The 21214-nt window shown below is 57.9% G+C and overlaps 2 protein-coding genes across 2 annotated transcripts; both read right to left on the bottom strand.

The window, feature by feature from the left end:
• Positions 1-1114: 1114 nt before the first annotated feature.
• LOC131580617 (C-type lectin domain family 2 member L-like) lies at positions 1115-4131 on the bottom strand. The gene is made up of 6 exons (XM_058842021.1): positions 4016-4131; positions 2756-3258; positions 2294-2377; positions 2024-2193; positions 1739-1839; positions 1115-1645 (listed from the first exon to the last, which is right to left on the bottom strand). The coding sequence occupies exons 2-6, from the start codon at positions 3150-3152 to the stop codon at positions 1528-1530; spliced, it is 870 nt and encodes a 289-aa protein (XP_058698004.1). The 5' UTR covers positions 3153-3258; positions 4016-4131; the 3' UTR covers positions 1115-1527.
• Positions 4132-8140: 4009 nt separating this feature from the next.
• On the bottom strand, positions 8141-20652 carry LOC131580610 (early activation antigen CD69-like). The gene is made up of 6 exons (XM_058842011.1): positions 20552-20652; positions 9741-10243; positions 9243-9338; positions 8973-9142; positions 8688-8788; positions 8141-8595 (listed from the first exon to the last, which is right to left on the bottom strand). Exons 2-6 carry the CDS (start codon positions 10135-10137, stop codon positions 8478-8480), a joined length of 882 nt encoding a protein of 293 aa, XP_058697994.1. The 5' UTR covers positions 10138-10243; positions 20552-20652; the 3' UTR covers positions 8141-8477.
• Between the last annotated feature and the right edge of the window lie 562 nt (positions 20653-21214).

Here is a 21214-nt window from a genome sequence, read left to right as displayed (position 1 = left end):
GGGAAAACCGGAGGAAAGGAGAAAAAACCGTATAGTGAAGTAACGGGAGCAGCAGAAGAAGGGGAGGAGAAAGGATGGGGCAAGGAGAGCTGAAAGGGGAGGAGAGGAGAAGGGGGAGGGGAGGCGATGAGAGGCGCCCGCTACTGTCCCGAAAAAGCCGCGCTATGAAAAAGGGCCTCAGGCCGGAGGAGCTGCTGAAGGAGCGGAGCCCCCGGGAAGCGGCTTCTGGGGCTCTCCACAGGCGGGCTGCAGCCAGGGCAGGGGCAGGGCCAGACACATCGCAACGCTGGCGGTGGCAGCGTCCGGCTCCGCTCGGACTCTGTCGGCCTTTGCAGTTCAGGCAGATGAAATCAATCCCAATTGTGGGCCATATCCACCACCTGCTATTTCTCCACTCTTTTCCTGGAGGGATTGGACAGTTCTTTCTCTCCTCCCACAGCTGTGGAAAGCAAAATGTCCGCCCGCCCCATGGCCATCCCGGGCACCTTCCAGCGCTCCAGCCTTGTCCCTGTTTCTCCCCCCTTCCCTTTCTCCCTCCTCCTCTCCCTGCCGGCAAAGACATTTCCCCCACTGGCACCAGCTGCCTCCTCTCACTCGCTCCCGTTTTGCCCATTTTGAACCGCCTGGCTGTGGATCCGGACCCGCCGTGGGGCCGGGTCATGGGGGAGTGAATTCTCTCAGGGATTGTTGGGCTGGGCCTGGCCAGGTGCCTGGTGCCAGCAAAACCGCTCTGTCCCTGTCCTCCTCACCCTGGGCAGGCAAGAGAACACATCAGGAAAGGCAGCAGGGTCTCCAGAAAGGCAGTGAGAGATCTCTCACCCATTATAGGCATAACAGACACAGACTGGAGAATTAATAATATAATTTATATTTTATTTATTATAACAATTATATTTTCATTAATATAATAATATTTTATATTATAAATTATTTAATTTATAATATAATTAATAATATAAATTATTATTAAACAGAGCAGAAATAAAAAAATGAGAAGTACAACAAATCCTAAAAATGCACCTTCCCCATACTGTTCTCTTCTTCCTGGGCTTTCCCTCATCCCCCATTCCCTCCCGCCCTCCTCCCCCCACAGTGGCAGAGGGATGGGGGCTACAGTCACCTCATGTCACTGCTGCTCCCTCCGGGAGACAAATCCTTGCCCTGCTCCAGCCTGGGATTCCTCCCGCAGGAGGACACTCACATCCTTCACAGACAGACAGACAGAGAAGGCAGACAGACAGACAGACCATTCTTCCCAGTCAGGTGCCCGATGCCAAAAGTGGGATTTCCCATTTGAGCTTGCTGTGTCATGAGGGCAAGGCGCTCACTGCAGGGAGCATCGGTGGCAGGAGGTATTGCCAAGCCTTTTCCTTTGGACAGCCAGGCCAGCGTTGGCAGTGGGAATGAAGAGGCACTGAGGGGACCCTGAGAGAAAGTGCAAGGCACAGGGTGCAGCTGAGAAAGGACAGGGCAGAGAGCAGATGCTGAGACTGCCCAGCATGGAGAAGGTCCTTTCTCCACCCTCTGTCACAGGGGAGGAGTTTGGGCCATGCTGCAGAGATACGGCTGCTCGTTGGAGCAGTCCACACTCCTGAATTTATCGTCAGCCAGGTACACGCACTCTGAATTGCCGAGGACAGGAACCCTGCAAGGAGGAGCAGAGACGGCGCTGGCTCCCAGGGGAACAACTCTGTGCCCCTGTCCTCCCCCATGCCCTGCCCGGCTCCCCAGCACTCACCAGGAGCTGAAGTTGCTGCCGTCCACCCACTGCAGGTGCTCGCCCCGTCTGCGCAGCCCCAGCCAGTAATCGGTGTTCCCGCGGAGCCGGAAGAACCAATGCTGCCACGGAGAGAGGAGTGGGAGCTGATCCGGCCCCTCGGGGGGACCCCTGCACCGTGGGGCTCCTTCCCTGCAGGGCCCTGGCACAGAGCTGCAGCCCCTGCCCTACGAGCACCCAGCCTGGCCCGGGAGCACGCCCAGGCTCCCCTCAGCCACCCCACAGCACCTGCAGCCCCTCACTCACCATTTCCTCCTCCTTGAGAATGGCCAGGGAGGCCCCCAGCTCGGAGCACCGCTCCTGACCCTGCTCCCAGGTGCCGTGGTCCCTTGAGAAGTAGTAGCAGGTCCCGCAGTAGCCAACCCAGCCACAGGGACAGCCCTGCACAGGCACAGGTGGAACTGGAGCCTGTTGTGCTGGAGGGGGAAGAGGAGAAGCTGTGAGGATTCCCCACTGCAGAGAACAGGGACCCCTCTGCCCCGAGGGGCTGGGCCCAGGCTGCTGCCCCTCCCTTACCTAACAGCACAGCCAGGGTCAGCACCGCAATCAGCATCGCAGAACTCACCAAAATGGCCACAGCACGACGCCTGAACCGCTTGCCTGGATCAGAAAAGAGAAACAGAGCCAACCCTCGAATCTGTTCACCCAATACCTTGGGAGCACAGGAGGGACTCCATCAGCCAGTCTGCCCCTCACTCAGCTGGCAGTGAGAGAGCCAAGAGCCTGCACACAGCCAGGGACACAGCGCTGGGGACAGCCAGGGACACAGGGCTGGGGACAGCCAGGGACACAGGGCTGGGGACAGGCTGCAGCAGGAGACCTGCACGGGCTTGGGGGCAGCTGGGGCTGTTCTTTCCAGCCACTGATGGGGCCGAGCAGAGCACGAGGCCTCGTCCAGAAATGGGGAAACAGCCACACACCTGCCAGCTCTGTCCTGGGGAGGTGACACTGTCCCCTCCCTAGAGGCCCTGCACTCACCCAGCAATCTTCTGAGGATTCTTTTGTGGACATTGCCAGCTGCTGATGTGCCCTGGGAACCCAGGGGCTCCCTCACACTCCCATCGTTGCTGCAGAATCCATTCTCCGCATCTTCACTCACTGCACGCTCCCAAGTGGCATCCTCCGGCGTAGGACAAGCGGCTTCTTGCGCCCCAGGCAAGTGTGGAACCCCGGCTGCTGGCCCCTCCTGGAGGTGCAGCAGCTCCTTCACAATCCCATGAACGGAGCAGAATTCACTCTCCTCCAGCTCGCAGCCGGCATCTCTCTGCCTGGAACATACAGCACCTCGATCCCGAGCCTTCACGGGTGCCAAAATCGCCCTTCGGAGATCGGCCTCGGCAACAGCTTTACACCCACGGGGAGCGGAAAGGGACATGATGAGAGGTCACTGCCGCTCCCGGACCTGCGGGACACCGAGGCTCAAGAGGACGCTGCCAGCTCAGTCCCGCGCCGTCTCCACTCCCCGGACGCTGCTGCAGCACCTGCGGAGACAAGCGCAGCCTCCAGGAGTTCTCCGCTCCCCACGGCCCCGGCCGCTCTGGCTCTGCAGCCGCCCCAGCCCAGCTCCGGGCGGGGACAGGCGGGGACAACGCCGCGGAGCTGCCGAATTGCCGGCCCAGGGCAGCTGCGGCTCGGAGCCCGCCTCCCCAGGGGGAAGAACCAGCAGCCCCGGGCTGCTCAGGAACGTGCCCCGCACCCCCTGCCCCGGCGGCTTGGAGCCCGGGGACACCGAGCGCCGGCACAGCCGCTTCGGCTCCCTGCCCGCGAACAGGGAGCGGCTCCTCGCAGAGAAGGCAGCGCCAAGAAGCCCCCAGCCCGAAGCAGGCAGGATGCGGCGCCTTCGCCTCCACTCGGCCCGTGCAGTGCTCGGGACTCTGAGACACCTTCAAGTTCATCCCGTCCCAGCCCTGAGCCGGGCAGGGACACCTCCCGCCTGAGCAGCGGCGCCCAGCCCGGCACCGCACGGCCGGCAACTCTGCCGGGCACGGAGCGGCCACCTCCGTCCGACACGCGGAGCAAGCGGGATGAGCCATCGCGGCTGGGGCGCCGGCTCCTCGCCAGGGATCCCCGGCAAGGAGGAGACCGAGGGCAGCCGCTCCTTCCGCCATCTCAGGCCAGGGGGGACACGGCGGAACCCGGCACAAGGAACTCGCCAGACCCCCCGCCTTCCCCCCTCACCGCGGCCCCCTCCGCCCGCAGCGAGCCCAGAGCTGGGGCACAACCGAGCGCGGGTCGTACCTGTGCTGGAGCCGCCTCCGAGCTCCGTCACCGCCACCTGGCCGGGCTCCGGCCGCGCTCGCCGCTCCGCTCTGACGCCAAGGCGGCTCCCGCCACCACCGCTCCGCTCCGCTCCGGCCGCACGGACACAGCGAGCGCGGCCCGGGCGCTGCACTTGGGAGCCGGGCTGGGGAGGGGCGGAGCGGCTTTGGCCGCCTTGGCCAATCAGCGAGCGGGGCGGGACAGCCGTGAGGGGCGGGCTCCGCCCACCGGCCGTGAGGCGCTGAGGGGCCGGTGGAGGCGGGGAGGAAAATAGAAATAAAAGAAGAGAGAAAAGGAGAGAAAAAATGACAGTGAAAAGTAAATAGGGAGTCAAAAGGAGAGAAGACACAGGTTGGAGACTAAAGGGGCGGGCGGAGCGCGGAGAGGGAGAGGAGAGAGAGGAGAGGGAGAGGCTCTCCCGAAAAAGCCGCGCTATGAAAAAGGGCCCCAGGCCGGAGGAGCTGCTGAAGGAGCGGAGCCCCCGGGAAGCGGCCTCTGGGCCTCTCCACAGGCGGGCTGCAGCCAGGGCAGGGGCAGGGCCAGACACATCGCAACGCTGGCGGTGGCAGCGTCCGGCTCCGCTCGGACTCTGTCGGCCTTTGCAGTTCAGGCAGATGAAATCAATCCCAATTGTGGGCCATATCCACCACCTGCTATTTCTCCACTCTTTTCCTGGAGGGATTGGACAGTTCTTTGTCTCCTCCCACAGCTGTGGAAAGCAAAATGCCCGCCCGCCCCATGGCCATCCCGGGCACCTTCCAGCGCTCCAGCCTTGTCCCTGTTTCTCCCCCCTTCCCTTTCTCCCTCCTCCTCTCCCTGCCAGCAAAGACATTTCCCTCACTGGCACCAGCTGCCTCCTCTCACTCGCTCCCGTTTTGCCCATTTTGAACTACTGGAGCCGCCTGCCTCTGGAGCCGGACCCGCCGTGGGGCCGGGTCATGGGGGAGTGAATTCTCACAGGGATTGTTGGGCTGGGCCAGGTGCCTGGTGCCAGTAAAACCGCTCTGTCCCTGTCCTCCTCACCCTGGGCAGGCAAGAGAACACATCAGGAAAGGCTGCAGGGTCTCCAGAAAGGCAGTGAGAGATCTCTCACCCATCATGGGCATAACACATACGGAGTGGGGAAATTAATTTAATTTGAGAAGTACACCAAATCCTAAAAATGCATCTTCCCCACAATGTTCTCTTCTTCCTGGCCTTTCCCTCATCCCCCATTCCCTCCCTTCCTCCTCCCCACACAGTGGCAGAGGGATGGGGGCTACAGTCACCTCATGTCACTGCTGCTCCCTCCGGGAGACAAATCCTTGTCCTGCTCCAGCCTGGGATTCCTCCCGCAGGAGGACACTCACAACCTTCACAGACAGACAGACAGAGAAGGCAGACAGACAGACAGACCATTCTTCCCAGTCAGGTGCCCAATGTCAAGAGTGGGATTCCTCCTCAGCATGTGTCAACTGTTCTTCTTCCAAGGACAGTCCAAAAGTCTCACCTTCAGGCCAGTTTGTGATGATTTCCAGGAGCCCAGGGAGATTGGGATTTCCCATTTGAGCTTGCTGTGTCATGAGGGCAAGCCACTCACTGCAGGGAGCATCGGTGGCAGGAGGTATTGCCGAGCCTTTTCCTTTGCACAGCCAGGCCAGCGTTGGCAGTGGGGATGAAGAGGCACTGAGGTGACCCTGAGAGAAAGTGCAAGGCACAGGGTGCAGCTGAGAAAGGACAGCCCAATGCGGGGCTGAGAGCTGAAGCTGTGACTGCCCAGCGTGGAAGTCATGATATTTTCGGGCGTGTTGCAAGAGCTCAGGAGCAGGCAGGAAGGAGGCAGGTGGAGAGAGAAAGCATTTCCAGCGTGTTGTGACGGGTCAGTCGCAGCCGGGAAGGAGCGAGGTTGAGAGCCGCAGCATTTAGGGCGTGTTGCGACGGTTCAGGAGCCAACGGAAGGAGCGAAGTTGGGAGTGAGAGCATTTGGGGCGTTTTGCAATGGTTCACCAGCGCTGAGGAACGTGTCAGGATGCGAGCCACAGCACTTAGGGCGTGTCACGATGTCTCATAGGCAATGGTGAAGGAGCAAGGAGGAGAGTGACAGCGTGCAGGGCGCGTTGCGACGGCTCCTGAGCTGCGGGGAAGGAGTCAGGTTAGGAACCACAGAACTTAGTGGGTGTGCCAATGATTCACCAGCACTGGAGAAAGAGCGAGTTTGAGAGCGACAGCACTTACGACGTGTGGCGAAGGCTCCCGAGCCGCTGGGAAGGAATCAGGTATCGAGCCACAGCGTTTGGGGCGTGTTGTGACGGGTCACTCGCACCCAGGAAGGAGCCAGGTGCAGAGAGAAAGCATTTACAGCACGTTCCGACGGGTCACTCGCAGCCTGGAGGGAGCGAGGCTGAGAGCAACGGCATTTGGGGCATGTCACGATGTCTCATCAGCAATGGGAGAAGGAGCAAGGTGGAGAGCATGCAGGGCGTGTTCTGACCATTCCCAATCAGCCAGAAGGAATCAGGTTGAGAGCCACAGCGTTTGGGGCGTGTTACGACGGTTCACGAGCACACAAGAATGTGCAAGGTGGAGAGCAACAGCGTTTAGGGCAAGTTGTGACGGTTCACGAGCAAACGGGAATGTGTCAGGCTGAGAGCCACAGCGTTTAGGGCGTGTTGTGATGGCTCACGGGCGCCCCAGAGGGAGCCAGGCTGGGAACGGCTCTGCTGACCCTACTAGGAGTGCTGGCACACGTGTCTGTGAGGCTGAACGGCTCAATATTGCCTGGCAGGGGTGGTAGCAGGCGGTAGATGTGCCGCTATTCTCTTTCCAGGTGCCCACTGGGAGTGCTGGAACATAGGTCTGTGAAGCTCAACAGTGAAATACTGCCTGGGAAGGGAGCAGGCAGTGCATGTAACTCATCTCATGTCAGGGCTGGCCTGGCCTTTCCTGTTCGTACAGAGGGTGAACTCACTGTCCACTGCAAACATTCTCTTTCCAGCACAGATTCTCCTTGTGTATGTTGCACTGGGAAGGGCATTTCTAGGTTGCCTTTTATTTAGGTTATTCTGCATGAAAGGCAAATGATGGTGAGCAGAGATGTGCAGTGCTTGAGACGGTGAAGGGCACACAATTGGTTACTCCTGTGAGCATCAAAGGAAAAGGATCATCCCACTGCCCCCAGCCCTGAACCTCACCACAGGGAGACAACCAATAAATTGTCCTCAAATACATTTGAGACTAAATGTTACAGGGTTCTGTGTGGCCTTGTGGCGCCTGCATGAATAGAGGACCTTTCTAAGGGTGTGTGGAGAAGAGAGTTGGGGAAGTGAGTAGAACTTAGGGTGGCATGTTTGAACTAATTGTGAGCATGAGTAACTCACTGGATGGCATGGGAAAGGACAAAAGGTGAAGAAAACTGCGCCACGATGTCCCACCCATCCTGGAGAGGAATTTGCCTCTACGATGAAATTTGCCCAAACAGGGTGATGTGAAGTTGTGTCCTGTGATTTCCATCAATTTGAATGGTGTTTAAAATGGAACTGCTCCAACAGCAAGATGATTTTCACGCTCGCAGCTTAAATACCTGAGAGTTAAGGCACAAAAGGATGATTCCCCAAAGTGCCCTTCTAGGCTTGCAAATAGATCACACAGAACCTGGGGACTGGGTGTTGATGAAATTCTGGATTGAACAAGCATGAATACCACAATGGGAAGGTCCCTATCAAGTACTGATCACTTGATAACACTTTGAACTACTGGAGCCGCCTGTCCGTGGAGCCGGACCCACCATGGGGCCGGGTCATGGTGGAGTGAATTCTCACAGGGATTATTGGGCTGGGCTGGGCCTGGCCAGGTGCCTGGGGCCAGCAAAACCTCCCTGTCCCTCTCCTCCTCACCCTGGGCAGGCAACAGAACACATCAGGAAAGGCTGCAGGGTGTCCAGAAAGGCAGTGAGAGATCTCTCACCCATCATGGGCATAACAGACTAAAGAATTAATAATATACTTTTATATTTTATTTATTATAATAATTATATTTTAAGTAACATAATATTTTATAATATAAATAATATAATTAATAATATAATTTATTATTAAAAAGATCAGAAGTAAAAAATGATAACTACACCAAATCCTATAAAGCACCTTCCCCACAAGGCAGACAGACAGAGAGACCATTCTTCCCAGTCAGGTGCCCGATGCCAAAAGTGGGATTTCCCATTTGAGCTTGCTGTGTCATGAGGGCAAGCCACTCACTGCAGGGAGCATCGGTGGCAGGAGGTATTGCCGAGATTTTTCCTTTGCACAGCCAGGCCAGCGTTGGCAGTGGGGATGAAGAGGCACTGAGGTGACCCTGAGAGAAAGTGCAAGGCACAGGGTGCAGCTGAGAAAGGACAGCCCAATGCGGGGCTGAGAGCTGAAGCTGTGACTGCCCAGCATGGAGAAGGTCCTTTCTCCACCCTCTGTCACAGGGGAGGAGTTTGGGCCATGCTGCAGAGATACGGCTGCTCGTTGGAGCAGTCCGCACTCCTGAATTTATCGTCGGCCAGGTACACGCACTCTGAATTGCCGAGGACAGGAACCCTGCAAGGAGGAGCAGAGACGGCGCTGGCTCCCAGGGGAACACTCTGTGCCCCTGTCCTCCCCCATGCCCTGCCCGGCTCCCCAGCACTCACCAGGAGCTGAAGTTGCTGCCGTCCACCCACTGCAGGTGCTCGCCCCGTCTGCGCAGCCCCAGCCAGTAATCGGTGTTCCCGCGGAGCCGGAAGAACAAATCCTGCCACGGAGAGAGGAGTGGGAGCTGATCCGGCCCCTCGGGGGGACCCCTGCACCGTGGGGCTCCTTCCCTGCAGGGCCCTGGCACAGAGCTGCAGCCCCTGCCCTACGAGCACCCAGCCCGGCCCGGGAGCACGCCCAGGCTCCCCTCAGCCACCCCACAGCACCCGCAGCCCCTCACTCACCATTTCCTCATGCTTGAGAATGGCCAGGGAGGCCCCCAGCTCGGAGCACCGCTCCTGACCCTGCTCCCAGGTGCCGTGGTCCCTTGAGAAGTAGTAGCAGGTCCCGCAGTAGCCAACCCAGCCACAGGGACAGCCCTGCACAGGCACAGGTGGAACTGGAGCCTGTTGTGCTGGAGGGGGAAGAGGAGAAGCTGTGAGGATTCCCCTCTGCAGAGAACAGGGACCCCTCTGCCCCGAGGGGCTGGGCCCAGGCTGCTGCCCCTCCCTTACCTGACAGCACAGCCAGGCTCAGCACCGCTGTCAGCACCGCAGTCAGCAACACAGAACTCACCCAAATGGCCACAGGATGGGACCAGAACCGCTTGCCTGGATCAGAAAAGAGAAACAGAGCCAGCCTTCGAATCTGTTCACCCAATACCTTGGGAGCACAGGAGGGACCCCCTCAGCCAGTCTGCCCCTCACTCAGCTGGCAGTGAGAGAGCCAAGAGCCTGCACACAGCCAGGGACACAGGGCTGGGGACAGCCAGGGACACAGCGCTGGGGACAGCCAGGGACACAGGGCTGGGGACAGCCAGGGACACAGGGCTGGGGACAGGCTGCAGCAGGAGACCTGCACGGGCTTGGGGGCAGCTGGGGCTGTTCTTTCCAGCCACTGATGGGGCCGAGCAGAGCACGAGGCCTCGTCCAGAAATGGGGAAACAGCCACACACCTGCCAGCTCTGTCCTGGGGAGGTGACACTGTCCCCTCCCTAGAGGCCCTGCACTCACCCAGCAATCTTCTGAGGATTCTTTTGTGGACATTGCCAGCTGCTGATGTGCCCTGGGAACCCAGGGGCTCCCTCACACTCCCATCGTTACTGCAGAATCCATTCTCCGCATCTTCCCTCACTTCACACTCTAAAGTGGCATCCTCCGGCGTAGGACAAGCGGCTTCTTGCGCCCCAGGCAAGTGTGCAACCCCGGCTGCTGGCCCCTCCTGGAGGTGCAGCAGCTCCTTCACAATCCCATGAACCGAGCAGAATTCACTCTCCTCCAGCTCGCAGCCGGCATCTCTCTGCCTGGAACATACAGCACCTTGATCCCGAGCCTTCACGGGTGCCAAAATCGTCCTTCGGAGATCGGCCTCGGCAACAGCTTTACACCCACGGGGAGCGGAAAGGGACATGATGAGAGGTCACTGCCGCTCCCGGACCTGCGGGACACCGAGGCTCAAGAGGACGCTGCCAGCTCAGTCCCGCGCCGTCTCCACTCCCCGGACGCTGCTGCAGCACCTGCGGAGACAAGCGCAGCCTCCAGGAGTTCTCCGCTCCCCACGGCCCCGGCCGCTCTGGCTCTGCAGCCGCCCCAGCCCAGCTCCGGGCGGGGACAGGCGGGGACAACGCCGCGGAGCTGCCGAATTGCCGGCCCAGGGCAGCTGCGGCTCGGAGCCCGCCTCCCCAGGGGGAAGAACCAGCAGCCCCGGGCTGCTCAGGAACGTGCCCCGCACCCCCTGCCCCGGCGGCTTGGAGCCCGGGGACCCCGAGCGCCGGCACAGCCGCTTCGGCTCCCTGCCCGCGAACAGGGAGCGGCTCCTCGCAGAGAAGGCAGCGCCAAGAAGCCCCCAGCCCGAAGCAGGCAGGATGCGGCGCCTTCGCCTCCACTCGGCCCGTGCAGTGCTCGGGACTCTGAGACACCTTCAAGTTCATCCCGTCCCAGCCCTGAGCCGGGCAGGGACACCTCCCGCCTGAGCAGCGGCGCCCAGCCCGGCACCGCACGGCCGGCAACTCTGCCGGGCACGGAGCGGCCACCTCCGTCCGACACGCGGAGCAAGCGGGATGAGCCATCGCGGCTGGGGCGCCGGCTCCTCGCCAGGGTGTGGGGGCGAAGGAAACCGCCGGTCCCGAGGTCCTGGCTTTACCCTGGAGAGAAGACACTTCTAAGAGAAAAGTGTCACTCCCAGAGGTCTTTGAGTTAGTTACCTTAAACTGTTACACCCCATTGGTGTTCCCCCCTGCCGTCCCACCCCGATACATGTATCCCGGTCTCCCCCCACCCCTCTCTTTCCCTATAAATACCCCGAGTTTTACCCTCTTCGGCGGAATAGCTGTTGCCGGATCCCTTCGCTAAAAGCTCTGCCTGAATAAAGGCTGGTGCTTGGCGGAACGCCAGAATAGCTTTCCTATCCCTTCTTCCCTGTTGCCTGCACGCCGCCGCTGAGCCAAGCCGCACGTTCTGGGTTGAAATCACTCGCCAAGCTGAAGACGCATCTGCGCTTCTGGCCAGCCCTTTTCAGGGCTGCTTCTCCGAGGAAGTCACGGTGCTCCAGCCCCCTCCATCGGCGCGGCAACCGGCGCCGACCGCGGGGCATTCCAACAAAGCAGCCCTGAAGAAAGCTCCCACCTGCAGTTTTAACTGCGGAGCGAGTCGCTGTTTCGAGCTGCCGCCCCTCGAGGAAGCCTCCTTGTGTTTTAGCAAGAGGCTATCCACGAGGCTTCGACCGGGACCCTCGACTACCATCTGGGGCAAGGAAGAAGAGCCCCTGAGGACCGGCCGACCAGGTGACCACCCACCCAGCAGCTTTTTGTTTGCCTGCCGGCATGTGCCGAAGAGAAATTGTAAGTCGATCCCGTGAAGGGTTTTTCGGGCTTTTTTCTTTTTCTTTGCTGTTTTACTGCTGGGCGGGGAATGAGTAAAGATGGGAAATCAGTCCTTGACGTTGAGGCTGACCCCAGCTGAGAGGGACTTTTACATCCAAGTTGTGAGTACCCTAAAAGCGGGAAATTTTAAGTTTTCTAAAGGGGATTTAAAGAGATTTATTCATTGGGTTTTTAAACATTTAAGATTAATGTGGATTCTGCTAAATCGGGAATTTTTTGGGATAATGTGGGGAGAAAGTTATATACCGTTCAAGCAAAGGGCGATTTTTCTGTTGCAAATTTTTTTCCTGTCTTTCAAAATATTATTTTTTCCTTGGAAAAAGAGGGGAAAAAAGAAGAGGGAGTTTCAGGTCCCCAGTTGAACCCCCCATCCCAGTCAACCTCTCCAAGTGTCCCTAAACCCTCTTCCCTATCTGAGAGCCAGTCGGCGGGTGGACATTGCCCCCGGGCACAGGGCTGCTGCCGTCTCCCTGACACCCCCCCACTGTCTCTCTACCCGCACCAGGGTGGCAATGGCCATGCCGCTCTGGGTCTTTCCCCTACCCTCTCCCCTATGCCCTCACACCCGGTTGTGTCCCCCCCAGTTCCTAGCGTTAGCACAGATGGTGCCGGCAGCGTGGCCAGCCGCGCCATTTGGTCCCATTCACACCCCGGTTTTCCCGCCCTCGATGCCCAAAATGGCCACTTTCCCGCCTTCACCCCTTCTCTTCCTGCCGCGTCCTGCTCCTCCTCCCCCCCCACTGCGTCGTTGGGTGTAACCGCGTCGGGCCCTCCCCCATCCATCGGGAAACCTCTCCCCGTCGCGGGCCCCGCTCCTGTCCCTTTGTGCCCGGGCCCCGTCCCCAGCGGCGCGCCCGCTCCAGGGTCCCAGTGCCCCGGAGGTCGGGACGGCTCCGCCCGGAGCGGGGCCACCCTGGCCTTCCCACCTGGCCACAAAAGGGCCAACTCGAGGTACACGAGCCGGCCCCGCGCTGCCACCAAGCGCCCCACATCTCCACTAGGAGATGAGAGCAGTGAATCTTCTTATTCAGATTCTGAGTATGAAGATCACTGGGCTGAAGTGCAGAGGGAAGCCACACGGGCGGGGAATTCAGCTCTGTCCCAGAAAATACTTGCCTTTCCTGTAATAATGAGGAGAGACAGGACAGGGGCACAGGTTGCTGCATGGGAATCCCTCCACTATAGGGAACTGCAGTAACTTTGCAAAGCTGCCGAGGAACATGGCAGGGGTTCACATTTTTTTAAACACTTGCTGGAAGCCTCCTTCTCTGCCCATGTAATGGTCCCGCATGACATCAAAAATATTATGAACTGCCTCCTCTCCCCAGCAGAATACATGTTGTGGGAGAGGCAGTGGGAGAAACATTTAAAACAACTGGAAGATGTTTATGCTAAAGATGCCAACAGACCTAATTTTACTTCAGAACAATTAACAGGAGAAGGAGATTTTCAAAAGCCCCGAGATCAGGCCTGGGCTCTGCCTGAAGCAGCTTTATAGGATATAGCTGATGCTGCCAAGACTCTTTTTACCACCCCTGATGATAAAGTGCCAACGCAGTGCTTCACCAATATTAAGCAATATTGAGTCTTTTATTAAGTATATTGATAAGTTAAAAGTGGCCATTGAAAAGCAGAGAGCCCTCAGGTGCAAAAGGAATTATTAGTAAAAATAGCAATGGCCAATGCTAATACAGAGTGCAAAGCAGTTTTGCGAGCCCTCCCTCTGGACCCCGAACCAACCATAGATCAGACGGTCGAAGCCTGCACCAAACACTCCTCTGCCTCAAGTGAGAATACAGTGACACTTGCAGTGGCTAAGGGAGTGGCAGAGGGGATATCTGGAGCTCATGCTGCAGACCCCAACACAAATTGTTGTTTTAATTGTGGCCAGCCTGGACATTTTTTCAAAGACTGTCCAGAGAGACATTCTATACAACCGCCAGCCCACCAACAGTTCCCCAGACAGAACTGGCGTTCAGGAAACTTCAAGCAGAGCGCGGAACAGCCCCGCGCTCCGACATCAAACCAAATGCCGCACCGCTCCACCCCTCCTGCCAAACCAACCATCCTGCCTCCACGGGGACCCCGATATCAAACCCAGCAGGTGGAGCGCTTCAGATGGGAACCCAGCGCCAATTGGTAACTAGATTCTCTTTACATATGAAGGGTGACTGTATTTACACAATCCCCACAGGGAAACGTGGACCACTGTCGCCCTGAAAACTCAGCTTCTGAGCTTGCTAACATAGTTTTCCAAGGACTTTCCCAGGACAGTAACTGTAAACATAGATATGTGTACATTCTTTCTGTTACACGTCTTGTGAGGGGCATCTGTCATAGCCAGTGCAGTGAGAAAGTGTTATCCTGACCATCCCATCCCTGGCTGTGGTCAGAAGCCTATAAATCCTGGGAGGAAAAATAAACTCTGCTCTTCTTTCATCACACCTCGACTCGTGACCGTGTGATCTATTCATCTTCAGCAGCAACAGACCACCAGGCAGTCCCTCCAACATCTTAATGCTTGGGGATCCAACCAACTCTTCAGGACAAATTCATACGGTTCCTGAGGTTCAGACTATATACCCTGGAGATGAAATTTCCATCTTCCTGACCTGCATAGACCCTCCTTATTATTTAAAGGAACAGACTCCCGTGGCACAGGCCTTTTTGCTTTCTAGTGACTGCCCAGATCATGTTCCCCTCAACCCCAGTGCTATGTGGACTCAGGTTGTGGGCTCCAGCAAACCCATCGTGGACTGTAGCCTGTTTTGTTATGGGGAAAGGATTCAGCGCCCAGGAATGCTAGACACTGGAGCAGATGTTACCATCATCGCCTGCTCCGAGTGGCCAGACAATTGGGAATTACAACCTGTGGCAGGCATGATTTCAGGAATTGGAGGGATGAGAGCTTCCATGAGGAGCAAGCGTAATATTGTCACTGAAGGACCTGAGGGACAAATGGCAACCATCAGGCCATTTGTGGTGAGAGCACCAATCACCCTCTGGGGACGGGATCTCTTGTCCCAATGGGGAGCTTCTCTGAGGATTCCCAGCAGGGATTTTTAGTGGGGGTCACTGAGAAGCGCGCCACGCCTACCATCCCCCAACTCACCTGGAAACAGCACCATCCAGTGTGGGTTGATCAGTGGCCCCTATCTGAGACCAAACCGCGCACTGGAAGCCCTCGTGGAGGAGCAGCTTGCCAAGGGCCACATCACTGAGACCAACAGCCCTTGGAACTCCCCTGTCTTTGTCCTGCGCAAACCAGGCAAGGACAGGTGGAGACTCCTTCATGACCTCCAGAAGATCAATGATGTCATTGAAAACATGGGATCCCTTCAGCCTGGCATGCCCTCCCCTCCTATGCTCCCCCGAGATTGGAAGCTGGCCATCATTGACATCAAGGACTGTTTTTTCAACATACACCTCCATCCTCGGGATGCCCCCAGATTTGCATTCTCGGTTCCCTCTCCAAACAAACAAGCACCTTTAAAAAGATACCATTGGCTAGTCCTTCCCCAAGGGATGAAAAATTCTCCTACCATCTGCCAATGGTACGTGGCCCGCATCCTGTCACCTGTGAGGACCCTGTTCCCAGATGCCATCATCCTCCACTACATGGATGACATCCTGGTTTGTGCTGCTGACGATGACTATCTGCACCGGACTTTACAAAAAACCATCCAGACAATCGAGGACGCTGGATTTGAGATACGTGAGGACAAGATCCAGCACACCTGCCCTTGGACCTACCTAGGACTCCAGATCCGTGAGCGGACCATCGTGCCCCAGCAGCTGAGCATCAAAGATGACCCCAGGACCCTGCGGGACTTGCATCAGCTCTGTGGGTCCATCAACTGGATACGCCCTCTGCTTGGGGTAACAACAGAAGTCCTTGCACCCCTCTTCAACCTGCTCCGTGGCAGTGAGGCCCTCGATTCACCACGCTCCCTCACGCTGGAGGCCCAGGAATCCATCACCAAGGTCCAGGAGGCCCTGTCTTCACGGCAAGCCCACCGGTATGAGCCCAGCCTGCCCTTCCAGCTGGTTATCCTGGGTAAGGCCCCACGCTTACACGCACTCATCTTTCAATGGGACACTGCATTGAAGGATCCACTCCTTATCATCGAGTGGATCTTTACACATAACCAGCCCACTAAGACTATCACCACTCCACAAGAAATCATGGCTGAACTCATTAAAAGAGCTAGAGTCCGTCTCCGCACTCTTGCAGCCTGTGAGTTCACATGCATCTTCCTCCCATTGGCAACTGGAAGTTTGGAGCCTTTGCTCCAAACCAATGAGAGCCTTCAGTTCGCTCTCAATAGCTATTCAGGCCAAATTTCTATACACCCACCTGGCCACAGACTTTTCAAAACCACATTTAATTTGGTCCCCAAATCATTACAGAGCAAAACACCGCTCCAGGCCCTGACGGTTTTCACAGATGGCTCGGGGAAATCCCACAAGTCAGTCATGACTTGGAAGGACCCCAGGACACAGAAATGGGAGTCTGATGTCCAAGTGGTCGAGGGATCACCACAAATTGCTGAATTAGCAGCCGTCATCAGAGCTTTTGAGAAATTCCAAGGACCTTTCAATCTGGTGACCGATTCGGCTTATGTGGCTGGAATAGCTATGAGAGCAGAACATGCATTTCTGAAAGAGGTCTCTAACCCAAATTTATACCAATTGCTTTCTGAATTAACATATCTCCCACAGAAAGCAACCTTACTATGTCATGCATGTGAGGGCACATACTGACCTCCCAGGTGCCATTGCCGAAGGAAACAGGAGGGCAGATGCCTTAGCCATGCCTGCTGGAGCAGCCAATGTCCCTGACATTTTCACACAAGCGAAATTGTCCCACCAGTTCTTCCACCAAAACGTGCCTGCACTGATGAGAATGTTCAGACTACCCAGAGACCAGGCTAGAGCAATAGTTGCCACCTGTCCTAATTGCCAATCGTTCCAAATACCTGTTGTTAACTCCAGGGTTAACCCCCGAGGACTTAACAGCTGCCAGATATGGCAAACCGATGTCACTCACGTCCCATCCTTCAGGAGAGTCAAATACGTACATGTCTCCGTAGACACCTTCTCTGGTGCAGTGTTTACCTCAGCCCATGCAGGAGAAAATGCCAAGCACACCATCCAACATTTTCTCCTTGCTTTTGCTACTCTGGGAGTCCCAGAACAAATTAAAACAGACAATGGACCCACTTACACCTCTCACAGATTAAGAGACTTTTTCAATGAGTGGGGGGTGAAACACACCACGGGCATTCCTCATTCCTCTACAGGGCAATCAGTAGTGGAGAGGACCCACCAAAACCTGAAAAGAGTCCTTGATCACCAGCAGGGAGGAACAGAGATCATTCCCCCCATTGAGAGGCTCTGTAAGGCTCTATATGTCATGAACTTTCTAAATTGCTCACCTACAGAGCCTGACCCCCCTGTAATACGGCACTTCTCTAATTCAACCCATGCCAAACTCACGGAGAAGCCGCCGGTGCTGATCAAGGATCCTGAATCACAACAGACATCAGGACCCTTCCCACTGATTACCTGGGGGAGAGGGTATGCGTGTGTGTCCACACCATCAGGACCTAAGTGGCTCCCAGGGAAAAATGTAAAACCTTATTTAGGCCCTACAAACCCTGCACCAGACTCAGAACTTTCAAGGTCTCCTGAGACCCACACAGGTCCAGAAAAACAGCAGCCCACTGCAGCCTGGAAGCGGAGACGTCCTCGGAGTCCACAGAACCGACCTGCCACCAGACCAACAACCAGACAGAGGCCAAACCGTCCTGCTACCAGAGCTGCAACGAGACGACTGCCAACGTCATGCCTGACACCGTGACAGTACACAAGTCTTCTTAACTCCCTCCCTTTCCCTTTTCCCTCACCCCCTTCCCCTTCTTGCCCTCGCTGCCTAGCCCAAATTGCCAATTTGCACCAAAATGCACCTCTGTGCTGCTGCTGGTGTCGGGTCATGTGTCCCCAACACACAGAATAACCTTGCTTATAATTGTTTTTTTTTAAAGAGGGGGAGACTGGAGAGAAAGGGAAAAAAGAAAATACCCCCCCCCCAAAAAAAATCAGAGCTAATCTTTTATGTCCTGTTATAGAATATGGAGAGCAAAACCATCCTTGAGTTCCTGATGTCCCTGATTATCTGGATGCTCCTGAAAACATCGGCTGTGGATGCCTGGCTGGTAGCACAGCCCCAGGAGAACGTGTGGCTCACCCTCGCAAAGACACTCCAACAAGACCACATGTGCTTGTCCATGGGCAGCACCACCACCCCTCTAGACCTTTTGCTCCTGGCCCATGGACACAGATGCGAGGAAATTAATGGACTGTGCTGCTTTGACCTCTCCAGCCCCAGTGAAGGCATCCACGCCCGCATCCAGAGACCCCAACACGCGGTCCAGGAACTCCAGACTGAAAAGAAGCCCCAGTGGCTTGAGGAACTTTTTGGGAGCTAGGGACTCAAAGGATAGGTTGCCTCCCTCCTCAAAAATGTTTTTAAGTTTTCTTGAGTATTATTTTCCTCTGTATGTTTTCATGTGTCAAGTTATTAGCCAAATTTCTGGGAGATGCCCTTTTAATAAGAAAGGGGAGTTGTGGGGGCCAGGGAACCCGCTGGCTCCCTGATCCTGGCTCTCCCCTGGAGACAAGACACCTTGCAGTCAGAGATGTATCGCTCCCAGGGCTCTTTGAGTTAGTTATGTTAAACTGTTGTGCCCCATTGGTGTTCCCCCTGCCATCCCACCCCGATACATGTAACTCGGACTCCCCCCCCCGCCCCTCTCCTCCCCTATAAATATCCCGGGTTTTCTCCTGTTCCGGAGATTAGCTGTTGCTGGCCCCCTTTGCCAAAGCTCTGCCTGAATAAAGGATAGTGAGTGGCGGAACGCTAGACCAAATTTCTCATCCCTCCTTCCTGTTTCGCCTGCCCGCCGCCGTTGAACTGAGCTGGAAGAGCTGGGCTGGAAGAACCGAGCTGGAACCACTTGCCTGCCTAAAGTCGCCTGGGTGCTTCGGCCCAGCCCTTTCCTGGGCTGCTTCCAGGCGACAGGAGAGAGAGACACACAGGGGGAGGAGGGCGAGACACACAGGGAGAGGAGGGCGGCAGGAGGGAGAGACACAGGGAGAGGAGGGCGGCAGGAGGGAGAGACACACAGGGAGAGGAGGGAGAGACACACAGGGAGAGGAGGGAGGCAGGAGGGAGAGACACACAGGGAGAGGAGGGAGGCAGGAGGGAGAGACTCACAGGGAGAGGAGGGAGGCAGGAGGGAGAGACTCACAGGGAGAGGAGGGAAGCAGGAGGGAGAGACACAGAGGGAGAGGAGGGAGAGACACAGAGGGAGAGGAGGGAGAGACACAGAGGGAGAGGAGGGAGAGACACAGAGGGAGAGGAGGGAGAGACACAGAGGGAGAGGAGGGAGAGACACAGAGGGAGAGGAGGGAGAGACACAGAGGGAGAGGAGGGAGAGACACAGAGGGAGAGGAGGGAGAGACACAGAGGGAGAGGAGGGAGAGACACAGAGGGAGAGGAGGGAGAGACACACCGGGAGAGGAGGGAGAGACACACCGGGAGAGGAGGGAGAGACACACCGGGAGAGGAGGGAGAGACACACCGGGAGAGGAGGGCGACAGCAGGGAGAGGGACACAGGGAGAGGAGGGCGACAGGAGGGAGAGGGACACAGGGAGAGGAGGGCGACAGGAGGGAGAGGGACACAGGGAGAGGAGGGCGACAGGAGGGAGAGGGACACAGGGAGAGGAGGGCGACAGGAGGGAGAGGGACACAGGGAGAGGAGGGCGACAGGAGGGAGAGGGACACAGGGAGAGGAGGGCGACAGGAGGGAGAGGGACACAGGGAGAGGAGGGCGACAGGAGGGAGAGGGACACAGGGAGAGGAGGGCGACAGGAGGGAGAGGGACACAGGGAGAGGAGGGCGACAGGAGGGAGAGACAAACAGGGAGAGGAGGGAGGCAGGAGGGAGAGACACAGGGAGACGAGGGCGGCAGGAGGGAGAGACTCACAGGGAGAGGAGGGCGAGACACACAGGGAGAGGAGGGCGGCAGGAGGGAGAGGGACACACGGGGAGAGGAGGGCGGCAGGAGGGAGAGACACACGGGGAGAGGAGGGCGGCAGGAGGGGGAGACGGACACAGGGAGAGGAGGGCGGCAGGAGGGAGACGGACACAGGGCGAGGAGGGCGGCAGGAGGGAGACGGACACAGGGCGAGGAGGGCGGCAGGAGGGAGACGGACACAGGGCGAGGAGGGCGGCAGGAGGGAGACGGACACAGGGCGAGGAGGGCGGCAGGAGGGAGACGGACACAGGGAGAGGAGGGCGGGGCACACAGGGCGGCGAGGGAGAGGCACACAGGGCGGCGAGGGAGGGGCACACAGGGCGGCGAGGGAGGGGCACACAGGGCGGCGAGGGAGGGGCACACAGGGCGGCGAGGGAGGGGCACACAGGGCGGCGAGGGAGAGGCACACAGGGCGGCGAGGGCGACAGGAGGGAGAGGGACACAGGGAGAGGAGGGAGGCAGGAGGGCGAGACACAGGGAGAGGAGGGAGGCAGGAGGGAGAGACACACAGGGAGAGGAGGGAGGCAGGAGGGCGACACAGACACAGGGAGTGGAACGCGGTAGAATTGGAGTTGCACAGACGCGGTCCGTCGGTGTCCTTTTTTTGTCCACTTCTTCAGGGAAGTCGCGGCGCTCTGGCCCCATCCGACGCCACGGCACCAGAGATCCCCGGCAAGGAGGAGACCGAGGGCAGAAGCTCCCTCCGCCATCTCAGGCCAGGGGGGACACGGCGAAACCCGGCACAAGGAACTCGCCAGACCCCCCGCCTTCCCCCCTCACCGCGGCCCCCTCCGCCCGCAGCGAGCCCAGAGCTGGGGCACAACCAAGCGCGGGTCGTACCTGTGCTGGAGCCGCCTCCGAGCTCCGTCACCGCCACCTGGCCGGGCTCCGGCCGCGCTCGCCGCTCTGTTCTCCCCCGCTATGAGACCGGCGTACCAACCCGTAATCCCCGTGTACCCACACCCACCAGGTCTAACTCATTCAAGTCACTGAGTTAAATACCGGGCTCGCAGGTGACGTCGCGGCCGTTCTGACCAATCAGCGAGTGGGGGGGGACCGCAGCGTGTCGGGCCACAAACAGGAGGGGAGGGGAACGCATTGGGGCCAGGGGAGCGATAGGGAAAACCGGAGGAAAGGAGAAAAAAACGTATAGTGAAGTAACGGGAGCAGCAGAAGAAGGGGAGGAGAAAGGATGGGGCAAGGAGAGCTGAAAGGGGAGGAGAGGAGAAGGGGGAGGGGAGGCGATGAGAGGCGCCCGCTACTGTCCCGAAAAAGCCGCGCTATGAAAAAGGGCCCCAGGCCGGAGGAGCTGCTGAAGGAGTGGAGCCCCCGGGAAGCGGCTTCTGGGGGTCTCCACAGGCGGGCTGCAGCCAGGGCAGGGGCAGGGCCAGACACATCGCAACGCTGGCGGTGGCAGCGTCCGGCTCCGCTCGGACTCTGTCGGCCTTTGCAGTTCAGGCAGATAAAATCAATCCCAATTGTGGGCCATATCCACCACCTGCT

This window comes from Poecile atricapillus, chromosome 6 (genome assembly GCF_030490865.1).
Source record: "Poecile atricapillus isolate bPoeAtr1 chromosome 6, bPoeAtr1.hap1, whole genome shotgun sequence".
In the NCBI taxonomy this organism is placed as follows: domain Eukaryota; kingdom Metazoa; phylum Chordata; class Aves; order Passeriformes; family Paridae; genus Poecile; species Poecile atricapillus.
This window is presented reverse-complemented; position numbering and strand designations above follow the sequence as displayed.